This window comes from Dunckerocampus dactyliophorus, chromosome 8 (genome assembly GCF_027744805.1).
Source record: "Dunckerocampus dactyliophorus isolate RoL2022-P2 chromosome 8, RoL_Ddac_1.1, whole genome shotgun sequence".
NCBI lineage: Eukaryota > Metazoa > Chordata > Actinopteri > Syngnathiformes > Syngnathidae > Dunckerocampus > Dunckerocampus dactyliophorus.
In genome coordinates this window covers 3987384-4008435 of record NC_072826.1, presented here as the reverse complement: position 1 = coordinate 4008435, position 21052 = coordinate 3987384, and the positions used below count along the sequence as shown (strand labels likewise).

Here is a 21052-nt window from a genome sequence, read left to right as displayed (position 1 = left end):
TCTATTATAGGTTTGTTGTAACTCACCAGTATTCCTCGCCTCCAGCCATGCACTTCTCATACACAGGTCCCTCCAGCTCACGCTGGGTTGGGAATATGGCCTCATGGTGGACGATAATGGTCTTAATGACCTCGTTAACGTGCGCCTGGCAGGCCACAGGATCCTGGTCCTCGGGTATGGGCATCAGCGTGGGGCCGAAGCAGATAGCCAGGTTGTAGGAGTCCATCATGTTTTCGTCACTGTACTGGGAGAGACTGCAAGGACAGACGCATTTAGAAGATCCACCTAGAAGCTCACTCGCTGTGAGGTGTCTTACTGGTTTAGAAAGGCAAACAGGTATCTCAGGACGATGACCACAGGCTGCTGGAGCGTGGCAATAATCTGCTGAAGGTGGTGAGCTCTATCTGAACCAAAGTCAAGTTCTGGAAAATAACATCAACAACAGAGAGCAGTCAGAATAGAACTGCAAAAATCAATGGGTAGGAGGATAGTGGTGATTTTAACATTACTTTTAAGAAAAGAGCAATGAAAAAATATTCCAAATATATGACAGTATATTGCAATCTACTCATTTCAATTCTACTATGTTACACTGTTCTGCACTCTGTGTATGCGCTAGCGGCCTCACCTCCACCCACTGAAACAAAGAGACTGTATGATCGACAAAAGGGCTCACTCCGTTCGTGCAATTGTTCTATGCGCCAAGGTGCTGAAACTAATGCACAGAATGTGTTTTGTGTTAGCATTTTTGGGTGTCCGGAACGAATTAATTGGATTTACATGATTTTCTATGGGAAAATTTGCTTTGGTTACAGTCCGCTTTGGTTTGAGTCGGACGTTCTGGAACAGATTAATGACATTAACCATGGCACCACTGTTTACAGGACAGCCAGTCTAACATTAACCTGCCATACATAGACGTACCGCGTACGCAAAGGCTACGGGATCTCTGAAGTGACACAAGAAAGAGACGGCCGCCGCTTTAACAATGGAAATCTACCAAGCTAGTTAGCATCCAATTTATTTATTCTAAGCTTAAGAATAGGCTTGAAACTAAGTGGGGAAGAAGGACAAAGTAAGAAGCAAACAATTTACCACTTCCCCACAGAATGGGAGTATATCTTTTTGTTTCACTTTGTCACGTTGGACAGCAAGGACATCTTCAATGCAACATTACTGACACCTAGTGAACAGAACACTACACATGACTTGTCTTTCAATCATTACAGAGAAAATAATTACAGATTAACAATAGGCCATAGTCAACCACCAAACAGAGATCATTTATTAATTTATTCATATTGGAAAAACCGTGATAGAGCGATGTGCGAACTGCGATGTAGTGACGAACAACTGTACGTAGAAAACATAACCCCTTTTACTGGAGGTTAAAAAAGTAGTGATAGAGATCCACAAATTTAAGAGTAAACGTGTTTTCCTGGAACATGACTCACTCGTAGTAGATATGAGGTCCAGGAAGTGCTCTTTTGGGAACAGCGGCTTCTCCAAACCCCTGAAGTAGAGTTTCAGAACGCCCGCCACAGAGTTGATGTCATGGTCAGTCTGATCGTCCACCAGTGGATCTTCTCCTACACACGATCACTCATATTAGTCATATCCTTGGCATTGTGAGTGTTTGCACATGTATTATTAGTGTAATATGTCATACATTATGCATCCACAACGGTTTACTCTGTACGTGCATTAAAGCAACACACTGGTTTGCGCCTGCTTTGCACTTACAATGCATGTGAGAGAAGGTGTGAGGTTTTTATGTGGACAACATGCAATGTAGACTGAATGGAGACGGACGGGAGGACTAACCTCTTTCAAATGCATTTTTAATGTCGTTGACTTCCACTTGGGATCCTGGAACTCGGAATATACCTTGTTGTTGAAGACCTGTGGACAAATACACCCATTAGATGACCTTTTTCAACCAATAATAAAAATGCTCATTGGACAAAAATAAATGTCAGTGTTTATTTATAGATGGTGAACAGAAATAAAGCAAATTGAGGGTGATGCATGTCCCATGTTCCTAATTTAATGTAATTCTTCTTAATTCTACACTTAAAAAAAAACAAACATTCAGACATTGCTAGATGTATTTTGAGTTCAGTCCAGCACTATAACATTCTTTCGAGTGCTGACATGGTTGAACAAAATAATTTAAAATGATAAAAAACAATTAAAAGAATTTACAGGAAAAGTGTGCTTTTTTTTGAGAATTTTACACATCATCATCCACAATCCATGAACACATCTTTTTCTTTTCTGTGCGTTGTAAAGATGTAAAAACAGCTAAAAAAGAGGCAGCTAAGAATGCATGTAATGGCAAGCACCTATTCTGCCTATAAAGCCTTCTGGAAAAAACTCCCAAAAGTGGCAACAACGTTCCATTTACATCATGTGACCTGCATATTAACCAAGCTACAGCGACATTGTTATTATCACTGTTATTAACATTGCTACACCCAAGAGCTACGTTAGTGACACCTCACCACACCACACAAATTCTATGTATTTTTTTGGCCTAAATGAAAAATGTTAAAGCATATAAATGGATAAATTAACAAAAATACTAATATAAGGCATTCAGAAGACACATTCAGAGACACGTTGTGTTGATAAGTAGTATTCCACACTGGACACTAGGTGTCAGTAATGTTACATTGAGGAAGTACTGTATAAAAACAGGAAGTAAAAACAACAAGAACTCATCCAATACTAACATGTGAGTCTATATTATGTCTTATTTTCTCTTATTATGTCTAAAATATTGGGTAATAGGAGTGTAAAGGTGACTATAGGGGTGTTATTTCAGGTCTAGAGGGCTCTAATAATGTTAAAACACATATTTAGAAGGTCGCACACAGGTTTTGAACCTTTTAACTACAAAAACGTTCAGTACTTTGCGGAAATTCATTAACCGCGATAAACATTTGCATTTGCAAAACCACAAGAGGACATGAAGTCAATATGAGGACCCACCATAGAGATTGATGTATCGGACGCAGCTCTCAACCACCACTGGTATGGGCTGCCCTGAATCCTGCAGTAACATTAATAGAAATAGTCCTATTTATTACAATAATAAGAAGAATATTTGGCAGGTGAACAATAAATCCATGGAAAAATAATGTGTGTGGGTTTTAATCAATTTAAATGATAAATGCTAGGAAAAACAAAAGAGTGTGTTGCTATGATTTACAGTATGTGCACATGAAGGACAGGACAGAGGCCCAGAAATGTAGCTACAGTGATGGTGATGCCACCCAGCTAGAGGACAGAGTACCTGAGTCCTGGTACGGACATTCCGTCTTCCCCTGGCCAGACAGCAGTGGAGAGGCGACAACAACCACAAACACGTTAGTGAGAAAGACAGATCTCACAGATAGAGAAAAATAAAAGAGGAAGTCGGCAAAGCATTGATTGAGGGAGGGAGGGTGGGGAGGAAGGAAAATACACCACTTGGCTTTTTAAGATTGAAAATTATCTTCAAATACGTCAACAGCCTCAACACGGCCGACTGGCGACGAGCAAGAGGAGAGTCAGTGCGTGAGCGATTGTGTAAAAAGAGTGGTCAAAGGTGAGGGAAATTTACAGTAAAAAAAAAAAACAGCAACCCCCAAAAGGACCGCCAGCGAGACAGCGGAGCTCACCAAGAGACAGAGAGCACACACGGGCTGCTGATACCTGGATGAAGGCCTCCAGATTGCCGTTAAACAGCTTACGCCTAAAAACGGAGCGAGGTCTAGACTTCCGCATTCTCTGGGGTTTAGGGGGGAGTAGAGGGGGCCTGGGGAAAAGGGTGAGGGGGTGGGGGGTGCACGGTTGGTGGGACAATGATGAATAATAATGCAATTGCTGTCGCAGGTCATAAAAAAACAGGTTATCTTGTGCCTTTAACAACACCCAAGCCCAATGCTGCATTCAAGAAAACTGGGAATTTCTGAGGTTGTCAAAGTGTTGCCATCAAACGTAAACGAAAAACTAGAGATGCACAATATCTTGCTTTCAAACAGATACAGATAACTTTTTGCTTCTCGAGACAGATATGATAACCGATCTACTTAGATTGAAGTGTAGTTTGTGCGCACCTGGAGGTAATCCTAATTTTGACTGGAACAAATTAGGATATGACCAACTGTACCTGTTGATTTGTCCTAATCAAATATCATGATATTACTACTACCACATCACTACTATCAGGAGATTGTACCACATCACTACTATCAGAGTATAGAGCAGAGGGAGCCACCTGCTGTGGCCCAGCAAAGTGCACTACGTTGGAATTCTAAATTTGAACTTCAACTCTTCTTGGGTTTTTTTAATTTTCATAATATTTCAACTTTCTTCTTAAATAATCTTCATAAATGTTATTTTTGTAATATAAATAATGAGTTCTTACCACAATATTTAGACTTTATTTCCATAATATTATAGCTTTTTTCCCAACCTTTTCTCAAATTGACCACTTTATTTTGCTTTGCTTGTTTCTCATATTCCAACTTAATTTTTTTCCTTTAATATTTCAACCTTATGCTCCTAAAAAGACATCATCGTTTTCTCATAATATTACAACTTATTAACTTTTTTCTCGTTAAAATACAACATTTTTCTACAAATATTTGGACTTTATTCTTGTAATATTACAGCTGTTTTTTTCCCTTTCTGCTGTTTTTTTTTTTTTTTTTAAATTTTCCAGCTATTTCAACTTAGCTCTTGTAAAGAAAAAAAATTACACATTTATTTTGCTTTGTTTGTTTGTCATAATATTAAAACTTTTAAAAATACATATTTTTTCTTTAATATTTCAACTCTATGCTACTAAAATGACATTATTTTTCCCCATAATATTACAAATTTATTCTCGTAAAATTGCAACTTTTTTTCTTGTTAGACGTCCTGTTTCTCTTAATTGTTTTGACTTTATTCTCATAAAATGACAGCTGTTTTTTCCCTTTTCTGCAACCAAATTTTCAAAAAAATTACCATTTTATTGCTGTTTTCTTTGTTTCTCATAATATTACGTCTTTAAAAAATCTTTTGTATGAAAACGACATTATTTTCCCTCAAAGTATGATGACGCTATTCTTGTAAAATTACTATTTTTTTCCTCATTTTTTCTCTTAATATTTTAACTTCATTCTTTTAAATATTGTTTTTGGAATGTGACGCGGGCCAATTAGAGAACAGCTGCGGGCCGCAAACAGACCCCGGGCCTCACTTTGGACACCCCTGTCTTAAATCATCAATGTAGGGGGAAAAAAAAGTCATCAGATGAATTAGCTCGCTGTCTGGTTTTACTGTTGCTTCTTAAAGTGGTACAATTAATCTATAAACTTGAAAAAGACTCATAAAAATGCACTGGACTTCATATGTGAGAAGAATGACCTCATATGTGACACAATGTAACATAAAAACCAGGAAATTGACCTAATAGCCTGATCTCGTAACCTTTAATGATCATATCTTGTTCATCTTTACACAATTACTTCATTAAAACCTCAATTTTACTTCCCATTCCCAACACTCATTTGCTCATTTTAGGCCACATCCAGGAGCACCAGGGGAAAGATTTTACACATCAACATCGACTTTATTCCTTCTCTTGTCACGGGACATCTTACCTTGTTGTTCCATATTCAGCCCTCTCACCTACAAAGGAAAGAAAAGAGATGAAATTAGAATATACGCTGCGTTTAAAATGGTACAGTTGAGTGAGTGCGGCTGCCAGATGGAGACGGAGAGGAGTGTTATGAGAAAACAGGCATCTATTCAGGCGCACTCAATGGGCTTGAGCACCATGGCTGCATTTGTCACGCCGCCAAGCCGCGGTCATTCAGTCGTCGACATGGTAACGGGCACAAGAGCTCCCCAAAGTCCCCGGGATAGCCTGACTGCTCGCTCTGCAGTGTGAAAATATGCGAGCTAGAAATGGGAGGATGATTTCATAACATCACCTCCTGTGTTCACTCACACACACCACTTCATTAGAAATCATCCTAAATCCTTCCTTATGTCACACAATTCACACACTAAGCCTTACATGACTTTGTAGCAGCTTTAAATGTTACTTAGCCACAAGTGAATGCATAATGAATGTAAAGAATACGAGGCAAAAGTCATCCCTCGTGCTTTAGTCATCTCATTTACATTTGATAAGCCTCACCTTCTCCCAGCGTCTGCTTCAGAAGGTCATGCTTGGCTTGAAGTTTGACAATGAGGTTGCTGCCATTCAAGAACTCTTTGTATTTCTGCACAAGAAAACACCAACATAGTCAAAAAAGAGTCATTGATACTGGATCTCAAAATAAATACAGAGCACATTAATTACTAAGAATTAGGTTAAAATTATTTGTAAAAAAAAGTATGTACATTTTTACACGTTTAAATCATAGAAATAATATCAAAACATTTTTTTAAAAATGTAGAATGAGTGCTATTGGCCAGGGGTGCCATATAAAGAGGAATAGTCAGGACAATTCAAAGGTCCCTTGAATGCCAGGGGGCCCAGAAAATACGTAATTACTAATAAAATTAGTAATTAATTCATAAAGGGGACGTGATTTTTTTTTTAAATTCCTAAAATCCCCTTCATTGAGACAAAAATATATTTTACTTACTTACTTTTTGAAGACAACTTGTGAAACTTCCGAAGGATGAGACGCCTTCTTTAACGAGATTTTGCGAACTTGCACCACTGAGAAAGGCTGCTCTCGTCCGATTAATTCAATTATTTTTCGGGTTATTGGCTTAGCCGTCTGAGTGTCGCACACATACCGTAATACACGTTACCGTTGAGGAATTAAAGCCATTGTGTTCAGAGTACCTCTTTGTCTTTGTAATGTAAATATCAGCGTCATTTTATAATATTTGAGTAAGAATGAATTCATCACATCAGCTCAGGTTGTAATTGTTTGTTTGCCGTACCCTCCATCAGAACTTACAGTAAAGTAGAAGCCCTCAGTCTCCTGCTGATTGGCTCGCCTCTTAGCGATGTTGGCCTTGCTCATGTAGGAGTCCGACGAGGCCGATTTGACCGACTCTGTGGACTGACTGTGCTGGAAAGCCTCAGAAACGTCAAAGTCCTCCACTGTCAGCATGTCCTGAAGGGTCTGCATGGTGGCGTCCATCGTCTTCCTCACCTAAAAAACAATATGAAATATCATAATTAGAGATGATATCTGTCTTTTCAAACCGATACAGATAACTTTCTGCTTCTCAAGACCGATATGGTACCAATAACCAATAGCTTTTTTATATCTACCTTTTTAAATTTAGATTTACATGTAGTTTGTGCATACCTGGAGGTGAGAAGGACCGGAACAAATTTGTATTTGACCAACTGTACCTGATTTGCATCAGGAGAACCAGAGTATAGAGAGGAGGGAGCCACCTGCCGTGGCCCAGCAAGGTGCACTATATTCGGGCACGTGCTCCAAGCAGCCGGTGTGCCCCTACGGAGGTCGGGTGAACCTGAGTATAGAGCTGGAGGAGCCACCTGGCGTGACCCAGCAAGGCACATTGTATTCGGGCACGCGCTCCAAGCAGCCGGTGAGACGCCACGGAGGTCTTTGGCAAACCTTTTGCACTTTTCAAATGCCATGGCGCTGGCGTTTCAGGTGGCTAATAAGGTATTTTTGTGTGCTCGATGTTTTTTTTTTTCCCTCATCGCGGAGCATTTGGTACAACAAACACGTAAAATGTCTTCCTAGGAAAGAGAATGTTTGTTTTTGGGAAGGTACGACAGGCCGTTAACGTCACAGGTAAGAGAAAAAAGCAGAGCCTGATTTGCTCCTCTGCCCAGTAAGGGAAATCTCACCTCATTGGAGTGTTTTTTAAAATTATTTGCTATCTGAGCTATTTTTAATGTTATCAGATTTATCGGTATGACGTCATATTTCGTGATATCATAATTATCATGCACAACCTAATGCTAATTGTATAATAACTAAGTAGAAGCGATGCCAGCTTTAGTTTTGTAATTTCAGGTTTAGCAAGGAACATCTCACCTCTTCGTTTTCTATCTTGAGCGTGGCCAGGCGTGTCTGAAGCTGCTGGTAGCGCATCAAGAGCTCCGTCTGGACAGGCTGCTGCGCACTCACCTGACAGACCTGCCAGTAACGCAGCACATACACTTGATAAGCAGCGTGCAACAAACAACACAGAGAGCTTCCTTCCATCCTCCGTCGCCCTCACCTCGTCCCCCATGTGCGGCTGATAGTCGAAGCGTGAGGGCGGACAGAACATCTGGCTGTGCGTGTCCATGAACTTCAGCTTGTCTCCTCGGACGTCCATGGCATCCACGGCTCCTTCTAGAACGTCCAAGCCCTCGTGGCGAGACGTCTCCAGGCTGTACTCAGCCGACAGGTAGGTTCTCAGGGTGCGTGTCAAGCTTGCGTGGAAGCCCAGGTCACAACACTGCTGACAGGGTAGTTGCTGTTATTCACATCATCACTCACACGTTTCTCTTGTGACCGCTTATACTTACATCTATCATATCGGACACATCGTGGATGTAGTATTTAGCCACCAAGGCATTCGTGGCTGCCAGATTGAGAAGATAATCATTGCGGGCCTTTGTGCACTTGAGCTTGTTTTCAAAATACTTGGCTTGCCTCTTTGGAGAAGAAGAAAGATGGCCACATGAGTGCATGATGATAAGGGATGCTTGTTTATGTCAGGATTACACAAAAAACACAAATTCATTCAGTAGCGTGCTTGCTAACACACGGAAAAATGATCTCGTATCTGACTAAAGTGAGTACATAACTGACATTTTAGCACGCATTCTCACGACAGTATACATGAGTGAAAGAGGACTCTGGTAACAACCCAGCCAATTTCATGCACAAGAGGATTAAGGCAGTGCTGGATAACAATGATGCTCCCACTAAATATTCACACCAGGGACACAATTTGGACATGTAATTTGACTTGTTTCACGTAATTTGGCATGCTCTGCTTCAGGAATTTCATGTCAGGATTCATGTATTCATAAATAAATAAAGGAATAATTAAATACATAAATATAAAAATTAAAATGACTTAAAAAGAAGTGTAAAAAACAACAAAAACAAATAAAAATGACTTCAATAAAAGTGTAAAAAAAAATATAAAAAATAAAAGTAGAAACGAGTTAAATAAAATGTAAAACATAATAAAAATAGAAATACTAATAGAAATGACTTAAATAAAGGTAGAAAAAATAAAAAAGACACAAATACACATGTTAAAAATAATAAAATAAAAATAAATAAAAATGACTTAAATAAAAGGGTAGAAAATATTGAAAATTACAAAATAATTTAAATTACTTACATAAAAGTATAAAAAAAATCTAAATAAAAATGACTTAAATATGCATGTTAAAAATAATAAAATACAAATAAATAAAAATGTCTTAAATAAATGTGGGAAAATAATAAAAACAAATAAAAATGGCTTAAATAAAAGGGTAGAAAATATTGAAAAAAAATTCAAATGACTTAAAAAAAAGTGGGTCGTGACTTAATCACCATTGGAGAATGTGGGTCCCAGGTTGAGGCCATTTGAGAACCCCTGCTCTAACGTATATCCAAGTTCACTTTCTATTTTATTATCCCTTGCGGTGATATAAGAAAATGTTAACTGAAATGTGAGATACTGTGAGTCAAGAAAAAGACGCACCTTCTCTTTCAATTTCTCCATCTTTTTCACAGAGCTGCGTCGCTGTGGACGGTCGTCGTGACCATGCCGCATCAAGGCGGCGCTGATGTCGTTGGCCTTGCCGATGTGCTTCTCCTCCTGCTTCTCCGCCTCCTTCAGCTTGCTCTCGGCGCTGATGCTCTCCGTGTGGTACATGTGGTACGTCTTCATCACCTGGCACGACACACACACACACACACACACACACACACCTTCAGCATTGAACAAAGAAGATGGCAATATAATCAAAATATAAAGTTGTCACCGTAAGCGAGAGCCATCATAGGCAAGGTTTGTCATACATTTTACTGTGTGGATATTTCACTTTTAACCAGAGTTATTTAATTTCTTTTTACACTGCCATGACAGTTAGAGAGTACTCACACTAGCACCATGTGGACTTGACCGCGATCACATGTATCCTGCTGTATACTGCAATTCCCTGACTTTATGGATTCTTTTCAGTCTTATTTCAAGTCATTCTGATTATTTGTATTGTGGAGGGTGGCGGCTGTTAGGGGTGTCCCGATCCGCCATTGACATCGGTACAATATCTGCCAAAAAAAAAACAATACCGGATTATATCGGCCTGCATCTAAAATCTGAGATATTGGCACTCTTATACAAGCGGTCCATTCCAGACTCAGCGCCAGCTCTTCCATTCAGCATGCAGAGCCAACGTGATCACAACAGCGTGCGCCAGCGTTTTTAGCAAAGCGTAGGAGTACCGTCAGCCGTTTTTTGTTATACAGTCGGCCCTCGCAATATCGCAGTTTGAATATCACTCCTCATTATGTCGCATTTTTTCAGAAATTAATGAATGAATAAATGATGGCTGTTTGGTGGTAGACTATGGTCTATTATTAGTCAAAAGATATGGAAATACATGTAGTATTCTGGTATATGTAGTATTCTGGTCGCTAGGCGCCAGTAATGACACAAAACATTGATGAGACATTAGCTTACATGACATTACCTTAACACTGCATGAAGTCATGAGGTCAGCCATGTCATGTCCCACATGATCGAGCGAAAAACATTCTCCCCCCATTCAGTGTAGAAGTGCTAGGTTTTTGGCTTCTTATGTTTACATAAATAAATATGAGGCTAACCGGTTAGCTCGCTAGCTTGCTAGCTCGAGTACTTACAAGAGGAGCAACCACATTAGTTGAATGACATCTTTTTTACGCGGGTTTTAACTTTTGGATTATTTGGAGTTTGTGTATTTTAGGTCTACTATGAAATGTGTCGCCTACATTGCACAAAATGTGACAAGATTTCTCTTTAAGAAAAAAAAAACAACATCTCGTGGGCACTAGGCCTGGGATGATAATAAATTAATTCATTCATCACACAACAAATGAAAATGACCTGGATAATTTTACCGGACTCAATATATTGCCATGTGCTTGCGTGTCTGTTTTCCTCGTCTCCCGCCTCCAAACAGGCAGGAAGAGAGTTCACTCTGTGCATTGCTTTCAGCACCTTAGCGTGTTTGTTCCATAGAACAACGGCATGAACAGAGCGAGCCCTTTTGTTAGTCATACAGTCTCTTTGTCTCGGTGGGTGGAGCATACACACAGAGTGCAGAAGCGTGTAATGTACTAGAAATTAAATTAACAGACCGCAATATATTGTCAAATATTCTTCACAGTACTTTTCTTAAAAATAATGTTGTTTTAATGATGTAATTTTGTCTCTTCTCGTTCTTGTAGACCCAATCACGTGTACTGACTCTTCTCATGACACCCGTACACACATGCATGAAGTTGTGGCCACCTTTACAAATAGCGCCAAAGGAGGGTAAGCGCTCCGTGCTTGGGCGTTGATCAGGGTACTCACACAAGGCAAACGTGCCATGCTTTAGGTGTGAAGTGGGCTCAGGCTTCTAGTGTGAGTACATCCTTACATAGTCCACAATTCTACATATTTTCCAGTGCTATGTATTTCTTTTTTTTTATATAATACCATTCAGTAATAGCAGGGAGTGTAATTGAATCATCTTGTTGAACAAGCGGCTTTCAGTTGGGTGTGTCCGACGTCCTTTTATCCAGCTGCTTGTCTGGCTTCACCTTATGAATACCCAGGATACACACAAAAAATCCCTGCTATGCAGTACTGTAGCACATGCACAGTCTTCCTTTCCCAAAGACGAATGCACTCTCGACACCACATACAAATTGTGCGAGGAAAGTGTGGCATAAATGCTGAAAGTATTTATGAAGACTCGAAACGACTGGCAGTATCTTAAAGAAACAGGCCCTTAATGGAGCTGAACAGCAAAATACTTCACACGTACGTAATAGTATCCTTCATGTCATTTAGTAAACCCCCAACATAGAACATGAAATCAAGTTTGCCGTCTTGTGACCATCAGAACATCTGCTTCTCCATCGCTCGCTCTCAAGTTTGGGTTTCCTAGCAACCCCCGCCTGCAAGCAAGCAAATGGTGCGCAAAAGGACAGAGAGATCGATAAAGGAGGGAGGAGAGAGGGGCTTACATCGTGACAGTGAGCAGCACTCCCTGCTACATGACACCGAATACCACTTGGGCTCCACAAGACGATCAATAGTCTATCGCACATGTTGCACACGGGTTTTGCAATTTTAATAGTAACTACAGGCCCGTGACTCTAAATGTTGCTTCTTTTTGTTGGTTCTTGTTTGTTGTATTGTCAGATTTTATATGCTTTTAGATGGGGGAGGGGCCCACAGCATGACCCGCTGCTTCACCAGAAAAAGTCGCTAGGTTTGTCGCTCGAGAGGGGTCTGATGACTTGCTAAAGTGTAGTGTGCTGGGAAAGAGTGCCGGGGGTCACCCGGCATGCCTTGCGGTGTGTTGATAGGGGTATAATGTAGCATGTGTTCGTGCGAAAGGCGTTTATTTACTGTAGATGTCCATGTGGTGCAGTGGATAAGGTTACAAATACTTTATTTGTTGACTAACTGGATAATTGATTATGCATCCTTTCATCAATGAAGTGCCACAGCTCTAGTGGCATCATGTGCTCTATGTGTGTTAACTTTCTGTTATTGTTGTTCGCACCATGAGCGAGGCTGGTGTTTGGGTTGGTGACTTGTTCTCTTGTGCAGTATAATTTGGTATTGGCTAATCTGACTGCTGCAAATAAAAAACACTTCCTGATGCAATGTTTTTTGGCAGGGGTGCCTTCTCCGTCTTCATGTCCATCCATCTCCCCGGTGGTGCTGATTTGAATGAATCATGTCTAGCCTGCCTGGTTTAAATACAAGAGATTTTACTGGAAACCGTGTAAACGGGAGGGCGATGGGAAAGAGAGGCAAAATAGCAGTTTCTTGGGACAAACGGGAGACTTGACAGCAGTTGACTGCATTGTCCTACACCAAACAAACAAGACCAAACACCAAACAAGGAGGCGTCAGCACTGGGCAGCTGTTTTCTATTTACCACACAGACCTGCTCCGCAAGTGAATGCACGTGTGCATACAGTGTGCATGTGGTCTGCACGTGAATGCTATCCGAGGCTTTTGAATGCACACACAAGCTTTCCCAACAAACAGATGTGTCCGACCTTCAGCTGCTCATTTTAAGCTCTCCCCATCTCCCCCAGGGAGAAATTCACAATGGATGAATGTGAATGTCTTTGGGAGCAGTTAGAGGCCGAAGTGCTGATCAAGCAGAAAGTCTGTGTGTGCAGTGTCAGGCTGGCCAGCTGTTTCACAGGTTCTGGTCTGACGGCAGGACGAGCCCTTGGCAGCTACTACGCACGCAAGGCGGACTGGACAACCTGTTCGGGATATTAAATAGGACAATCATATTTGTTTGACTCACTGTGTAGAGCTCCGTGGTGACTTTGACGAGCTCCTCGTGCATCTGCACCCCGATGTCTTTGCTCTGTAAAAGACATTAGTAGACAGTAGATACATAAAACGAATACCATTGAATAAAAAGTGGAAAGTATGAAGGTCAACGCCAACAGATCAAATACAACACACATTGTTGCAGGAAGGTTCACTGCTTGTTTCCAAAGTGTCATTAAGTCATTGTTGCTTGGGGGTCCGGCGATGAACAGCACATGTCCTCTGACAGTACTTAGAGGCCCCCGAGGAAGAAAGGGCTCAAAGGTGAGCATGAGTGTGAAGTTCAACTCTTAAGGGAGCACTTGTCAAAAACTTTGTCTTTCCCCCACATTTAAACCTCAGCGCATTTGCTCAGTTTACTCCACAAATAAACACCCAAGACGACTTATCCCAGTCCCACATGTGTAATATATTACCACCGAAAGAGCAACACAGCATATTTTTTATTTGGAAGATATTTTTAATTTACACTGAATTCATATCCTCTGCAGGCTGTTCATAGAGGACCATGCAGAGGCTGGCGAAAGGCCAAACCATCAAGGCTCCCATCGTGACGGTGCAGAACCCCCAAGAGGGCATAAATTACCCTAGATTCTCATTGCTGTCAAACAATAGCGATTTCAGATCTCTTGGACAGAATATGCATCACAGCCTCCAGAACCACAAGCACTTTCCTGTCGTCACACAAAGCGCATATTATGCAGATCTGTTATGAGAGCGTAACCAATAGCAACTGTGTTAGACAAACACCCAATTGTATTCGCATTGTGAATGAGAAGCTGGGACCAGATAACTCACAGAGTAGGAATATACAGTCGAGCAGTTATTGTCTGGAGTGGCCAGGGGCCAACATTATGAATCAATCAGGTGATACACGCTACGACACTTCTAATACACACACAAAAAAACTCTTCAATAACAATTTTAAATACATAACAATTAAGGGTGTCACGAGATTAAAACGTGACAAGATTTCTTGCTCAGAAAAATACTTTCTCATGGTCACTAGGCCTGAGATGATAAAAAAAATCAATTAATTAATGACAAAATAAAAGAAAATGAACTCGATCATTTTGCCAGCCTCAGTATATTACCACGTGCATACGTCTCTTTACTTCCTCTCCCGCCTCCAAACAGGCAGGAAGAGAGTTCACTCTGTGCATTGCTTTCAGCACCTTGGGGCGTTTGTTCCATAGAACAACGGCATGACCGGAGTGAGCCCTTTTGCCAGTCATACAGTCGTACTGTCTCAATGGGTGAAGGCGGGGCCGCTGGCATACACACAGAAGAATGTAACGTAGTAGAAATTAAATTAGCAGATTGCAATATATTCTCATATTTTTTTTCCATTGTACTTTTCGTAAAAGTAATGTTAAAATCTCATCTCGCCTCATAGATCCAATCTCGTGTAACGTCTCGTCTCATGAGCTGAGTGTCTCGTGACAACGCTAATAATAATACAATACAACACAATGTCCTTTCTCCAGTGTTAAGGATGTGGCAGTAAACCATGTAAGAGCCACAAAGCTATGGATGGGCATTCAATTGAATTTTGAATTGAATTGACTTTTTAATGATGCTCTAAGGCAGGGGTAGGGAACCTATGGCTCGGGAGCCAGATGTGGCTGTTTTGATGACTGCATCTGGCTCTCATACATTTCTTCACACCATAAAAAGTATATTTTTTCCCCCCGCTGACATTTTACAGTAAACCATTACAGAAATCACTGTGTTAAAAATAATGTTCACAATATAAAACGTTCTTATGGATTTTAATCCATCCATCCATCCATTTTTCCAACCGCAATGCCAGCTGTCCTTCCAATATTTTCCAGGTCAGACACCAAAACTCGATTAATATTGGATAATGTCGTAGAGTAGCCCACCCGGGTCATTGAGATGTCAAGAAGTACACTTCCCCCCTTTAATCAAATATTCAGCTTGCTAATTCTGCAGAGCTAACCCTTTCCATGAAGAAGCTGGCGAAAAGAAAGAAAGATACGGAGGACGGTGCAAAACCATGCAACACCAGAAGTCACATTTATTTCTTATTAAATAGCTTCAGTATAACAGCTTAAAATGAATCAATTCTGAAACTTATTGCTCTTTCTTAAAAATGCACGCATTTAGTTGTATTCAGTGTTAAAAAATATTTTATGGCTCTCACAAAAATACATTTGAAAATACGTGGCTTTCATGGCTCCCTTAGCCAAAAAGCTGCTCTAAGAGTACCAGTAATATGTGTCCCGAGCGCCTGTTTATGAACACCAAACATGGATATCATGAACTAAAACCCTCCTTCCTCATGGACACGACACCATCTCTGACGCTCTGAGTATACACCCACCACTTTGTAAAAAGCAGGCTTCGCTACACATATTAAAACAAAGCTCTGTCAATTGCCATAAGTCAGCTAGAGACATGAGGGTTGTAGGTAAGTTAGATCATTTGGTTTTTCGTCACCTACAGTAATAGGCTAACATGATTGTTGCTGTAAAAATGTGAGTGTAACGTTAGCACTGTAGCTCGCATAGCTATCCTATCCTATCCCACTGTTTATTGTTACGTTGTTGTATGCAATGTGTGACATCTATTATATTGGACAGGTGCAGAGTAACAGTGTATATGTAAAAGAGGATGAAGTACACAATACAGTCGTCCCTCGTTTATCACAGTTAATTGGTTCCAGACCCGAGCGTGATGAATGAATTTCTGCGATGTACGACTGAATGTTAATAAATTGAATATTTTCGTAGTTAGAGCATAGAAAACCTGTTTATGAATTTCTAAATACATTTTTTTACATTATTAGAGCCCTGTAGACACAAAATAACACCCCTATAGTCACTTTTACACTCTTGTTATTCTTTGTTTAGAACACATTGCTTACATGACGCTGAAGGGACTTCAGGGACGCACTCTAACAAGCTAGCGAACTAGCGAGCTAACCATTTAGCATCAAATTTCTTCTAAACTTAAGAAGCCAAAAATGTACCCCTTCCACATGGGATTAGAGGAGAACTTCATGGATCATTAATTAATTAATTAATTTCTGGAAGAAGAAAAAAACGTGAGGGACTGATAATCGAACCGCAATATTGAGAGGGACGACTGCAGCGCTTCTTGGAGACAAGCATAGCTTGGACAAACATAGCTCATTAGCATTAAAGCTACAGACACACAAAGTAGGGCTAACTGAAAGCATTTTTAAAAGTTGCAGCGTCAAGGCTAATACACTTCCAATCCACTACTGTGGCACCTCTGACTCTTATTTAAAATTGGTTTAAAAAATACTCTAATTTGGGAGCTGTAAGTGATGAATCATTTTCCAAATATATTTTTTAAATTAATTTAATCAGTAAAACATCTGTTGTTGTTGCTTCATTTATTGGTGTTTATGTTTCTGATGTTCTTATTCATTTTCTTGTGTTTTTCTTTCTTTCTTTTTCTGGGAGAATGAACAGAAGAAGAATTTCATTGCATAGCAGAACTACCTGTTTTACTGTGCATATGACAATAAAACTCTTGAATCTTGAATCTGCCAATCAGCAAAGAACTTGCATACATGGGATGACACACATCACGGCTATGCCGTTTACGTGTGTGCCTTCATCCACTGAATCTGACCTTTTTGAAAAGTCTGAGGACATCCTCGCCCACGTGCGCCAGACGGACAATGACGTTGTTGTTGTACATGTCGCTGAGTGTGGCGTGGTCTCTGCTCTCCCGCCTGGTCTGGTCCAGGACCAAATACCAGCAGTTAATGGTGGACAGGAGATTTTGGTCCTTTCTGGAAAGACAAGAGAAAAAGACGCTGGCGTTGGCGGTTAAAAGGTGGAGACTCGTGAACTGGTTGTTGAGGCTACACAAAGATCTAATCGCTTCTTACACACAGACTGTTATCTTGCATCAGTTTGTACAAGACAAGATCTTCACACACCAAAACAAAGACCATGCTAATGTGATTTCCTGGAGAACAGGCAAGCAGACTTAACAATCCTCACATCTTTCATAACGAGGAGTGTAACAGTTCAGGCGGGCCTGGTGTTACCAACTATTTACATGTGCTTTTTAATGAACTTGTTAACTCCATTGTGTGTCTCAAGCATGAGGCAGACTCTTCTGGTGCCAATGCTTCAAAGAAAAGGAAAGTGAAAAGTGCCGTGAAAATAAATATCCTAAAACGCTCAGTGGAGAAGTCAACATTGGCTGCATGCCCGGCCCGAGCCGTTTAAAGGCCATGACCGTCTGCTCCTATGAAATGGACAGTGATAAGTAAGCAACGTAGTGGTCTCGTTATTGTGACTTCCTCCCCCCAATAAGCCTGTCTCTCCCTCCCAGCGTGCAAGACAACCACGGGGAGAAAAGTAAGAGGGTATAAGTTCCAACTTACACTGAAACTCAACTTATAAGCCCATCGGAAGAATGGAAGTTGTTGGTAAACAAAGGACCACCTGTAGGCGTAATCTGATTTTTCGATACGGAACGTTTGGTACGGTACAGAGGCGTAACGAATTCCCACATGGTTCGCATTAAGTATGGGACAGGAAGTGTAAATGCCTCGTGATTAGGGTTGGGCATTGAGTCCGGGACTAACATTCTGAATCTCCCAGGATCGTTCAATTGATTTTTATTTCAATTCTAGTTTCGCCGATGGGAAGAAATAGCCGTGAACACCAACGAAGAAGAGGCCAGTGAGCACCAGCCAAGAAGAAGCGGCTACAACGTTTGGCTTAACTTCATAAAAAAGAGCTCAGTGTAACATTTGCAACACAGTGATATGCAAAGGAGGGTGCACGACCAGCATGATTACTGTTCACACATTCATGGTGTAGAAATAACACAGTACCTCGTCTCTGATGCGCTTCGTATAAGCAGTCAGAATCAGCGAAGTCCAACAATAAATGCTGTCTGTCTCGTGCTAATGTAACCCAGGGTTTCAGGATGCTAGCTGATGTGGAAGCTGAGTGTAAATAAAGGACGGGGGCTATGGCTACAGCTAGGCCAGTTTAGCAACAGTCAAGGGACCTTCTCAACCCATACGACACGCTTCCGACCTTCAAAATAAGAGCACTTTGGATTATATCCTGTTTGTGTTCACAAAATAAGGGTGTCATAAAAAATAGCTTACGACAACACTGAGGCAGAAAACAAAGTATACTACTTTTCAAATGTAAACATCTTTTGTGAAAGTGTACTCCTGGAAAAAGAAACTTCACAACGTTTATATTCATCTCCTAGTCAAAAATATGTCCGTAATATTTTCATCACATCAAACAAGTAATATAGATCACAATATGGATCTCATATCACCCCTACTCCTAACTGCAAAACCAGAACACAATCAAGACTCTTGAATGAATAGTTTATGAGCACATAATCCCTTCCTGATCCCCTCTTAAAGCTTTATTCTCTCATTCATCTGAAAATGGCACATTGGCTCATACACTGCCTTGGAGTGAAATTGTTTCTCAGTTAAAGATGTACTCACAATCTTGTCCCCTATCTCAAAATGTCCCTCCGACACACACACACACACACACACACACACACACACACACACCTACGCACACACACACACACACCTACGCACACACACACACACAGAGAAAGCCAGCATGCTGGCTGCGCTTGCCTCATTGCTCGAGGGAGCATGTGAGTTCAATTATGTTCACACCGAAGAGTTTGTTTATCTTCTTTTGTCTTCAGGGAACATGGGACTGTTTTTCCATCGTCAAACTGTTGGGACCAAAACACAATCGTGATACTACTTTTTTATTTGACACATGACAAAGGCATGTCGCTGATGGTCCATAGATGACCTATGCCAACGTTTAAGTCCAATTTTATTTCCGCTTTTATGGCGGAGGTCGTTGCAACATGACAGAAGACTCTGAGTCTTCATTCGAAGGGGGAAAACATTTCAGACAAAAGATAGCATCTCTTCACATTTTCTCCCATTTTCACCCCAACCTACTCAAGAGGATTGCTTTAAAGGAAAACCCCCCAAAAATGTGCCCATTATCCACAATCCTTATGTGAGACATGAACACACATATCTTTCTCATTTCTGCGCGATCTAAAGATATAAAGACAGATAAAAAGAGGCAGCTAAGAATGCATGTAATGTGACGCACCTATTCCGCCTACAAAGCCTTTTGATAAATCTCCAAAAAGTGCCAAAAACGCTCCATTTACATATAGTCACCTGCATATTAACCAAGCTACAGAGACATTGTTATTATTATTAACATTGTTACACCCAAGAACTACGTTACTGGCGTAGTGACACCTCAGCACACCACGCCAGCTAGCTACTAGCGACTAGCTTCACCACACACTCGCTCACAATGCCTCAGGCCACTAGCGAAAGGTAACGCTACATATTGGAGCTGCCGCCACTGCTGCTGTGTTTTTGTTTTTGAGTTAGGAAAAGTTAACGCTAGGTGTAGCGTTCCTTTCCATGTTGCTATGTGAAATCAATGCACCCAGGAAGGAAGTTCCGCTAATGCTTCCAATGAGCAAAATACTGTAAGTATTCCATGTTATCATGAATGTAGCTGTTACTACATGCTCACAGCATGGATATCAAACCATAAAACCTTGTTGGAGCTTTTTGGAGATGTTTTAATAGCGGGCTTTCTAGGCGGAATAGGTGCGCCTCATTACGTGCATTACTTAGCTGCCCTTTTTACCTGTTTCTATACCTTTAAAACGCACAGAAAAGAGAAAGACGTGTGTTCATGTCTCACGTAAGGATTGCGGATGATGGGCAAAATTCCCCAAAAAGTGCATTTTTCCTTTAAAATATCCTTTTGTGAAATAGCAGCTATTATTTCCTCCATGTTATATGTTTGGTTCACATTCTGTAACTACAACTGAGAATATGAGCCATATTCTATATTCCATCCATCCATCCATATTCTATACCGCTTCTCCTCTTTAGGGTCACGGGGGCATGCTGGAGGCTATCCCAGACTCCGGGCGACAGGTGGGGTACACCCTGGACTGGTCGCCAGCCAATCGCAGCCATATTCTATATACAAAAGGTAAAAGTATTATTATGCTATGTTTGGATTTAGTGCCTTGACTCTCTAAAATCAAAGACGAATAACAAACAGTGTTTATTTTTAGATCTTGTCTTCAGTTTAAAAGTGTCCTTATCCTTCAAGAGGTTTGCTTTTCCTTCCTTCTTAAAGCAAAACTGTACTTTTTGACAAATTTTGCCCATCATCCACAATCCTTATGTGAGACATGAACACACGTCTTTCTCTTTTCTGTGCGTTCTAAAGACATAAAAACAGATAAAAAAAGAGCTAATTAATGCAGGTAACGGGACACACCTACTCCGCTTACAGTAGAAAGGCCGCTATTAAAACACCTCCAAAAACCTCCAACAAGGTTTTATGGTTTTATTATCCATGCTGTTAGCATGTAGTAACAGGTACATCCATGATTAACGTGTATATACTTCCTTCTTGGGTGCATTGATTCCTCACAGCAACATGGAAAGGAA

At 40.6% G+C, this 21052-nt stretch overlaps 1 protein-coding gene across 8 annotated transcripts in view; it reads right to left on the bottom strand.

The window, feature by feature from the left end:
• Positions 1 to 21052, bottom strand: part of LOC129186141 (SLIT-ROBO Rho GTPase-activating protein 3-like) — a 44833-nt gene that overhangs the window by 5173 nt on the left and 18608 nt on the right. Inside the window, exons 4-18 of one of the 8 annotated variants that reach the window (XM_054784084.1) lie at positions 17164 to 17326; positions 13508 to 13570; positions 9679 to 9870; positions 8501 to 8629; positions 8209 to 8433; positions 8022 to 8123; positions 6957 to 7154; positions 6179 to 6263; positions 5637 to 5664; positions 3700 to 3802; positions 2995 to 3055; positions 1825 to 1902; positions 1455 to 1589; positions 317 to 422; positions 27 to 254 (exon numbers count right to left, since the gene is read on the bottom strand). In XM_054784084.1, the coding sequence (XP_054640059.1) occupies positions 27 to 254; positions 317 to 422; positions 1455 to 1589; positions 1825 to 1902; positions 2995 to 3055; positions 3700 to 3802; positions 5637 to 5664; positions 6179 to 6263; positions 6957 to 7154; positions 8022 to 8123; positions 8209 to 8433; positions 8501 to 8629; positions 9679 to 9870; positions 13508 to 13570; positions 17164 to 17326 (1896 nt within the window). The other 7 variants (XM_054784086.1, XM_054784085.1, XM_054784087.1 and 4 more) reach the window with 7 other exon arrangements.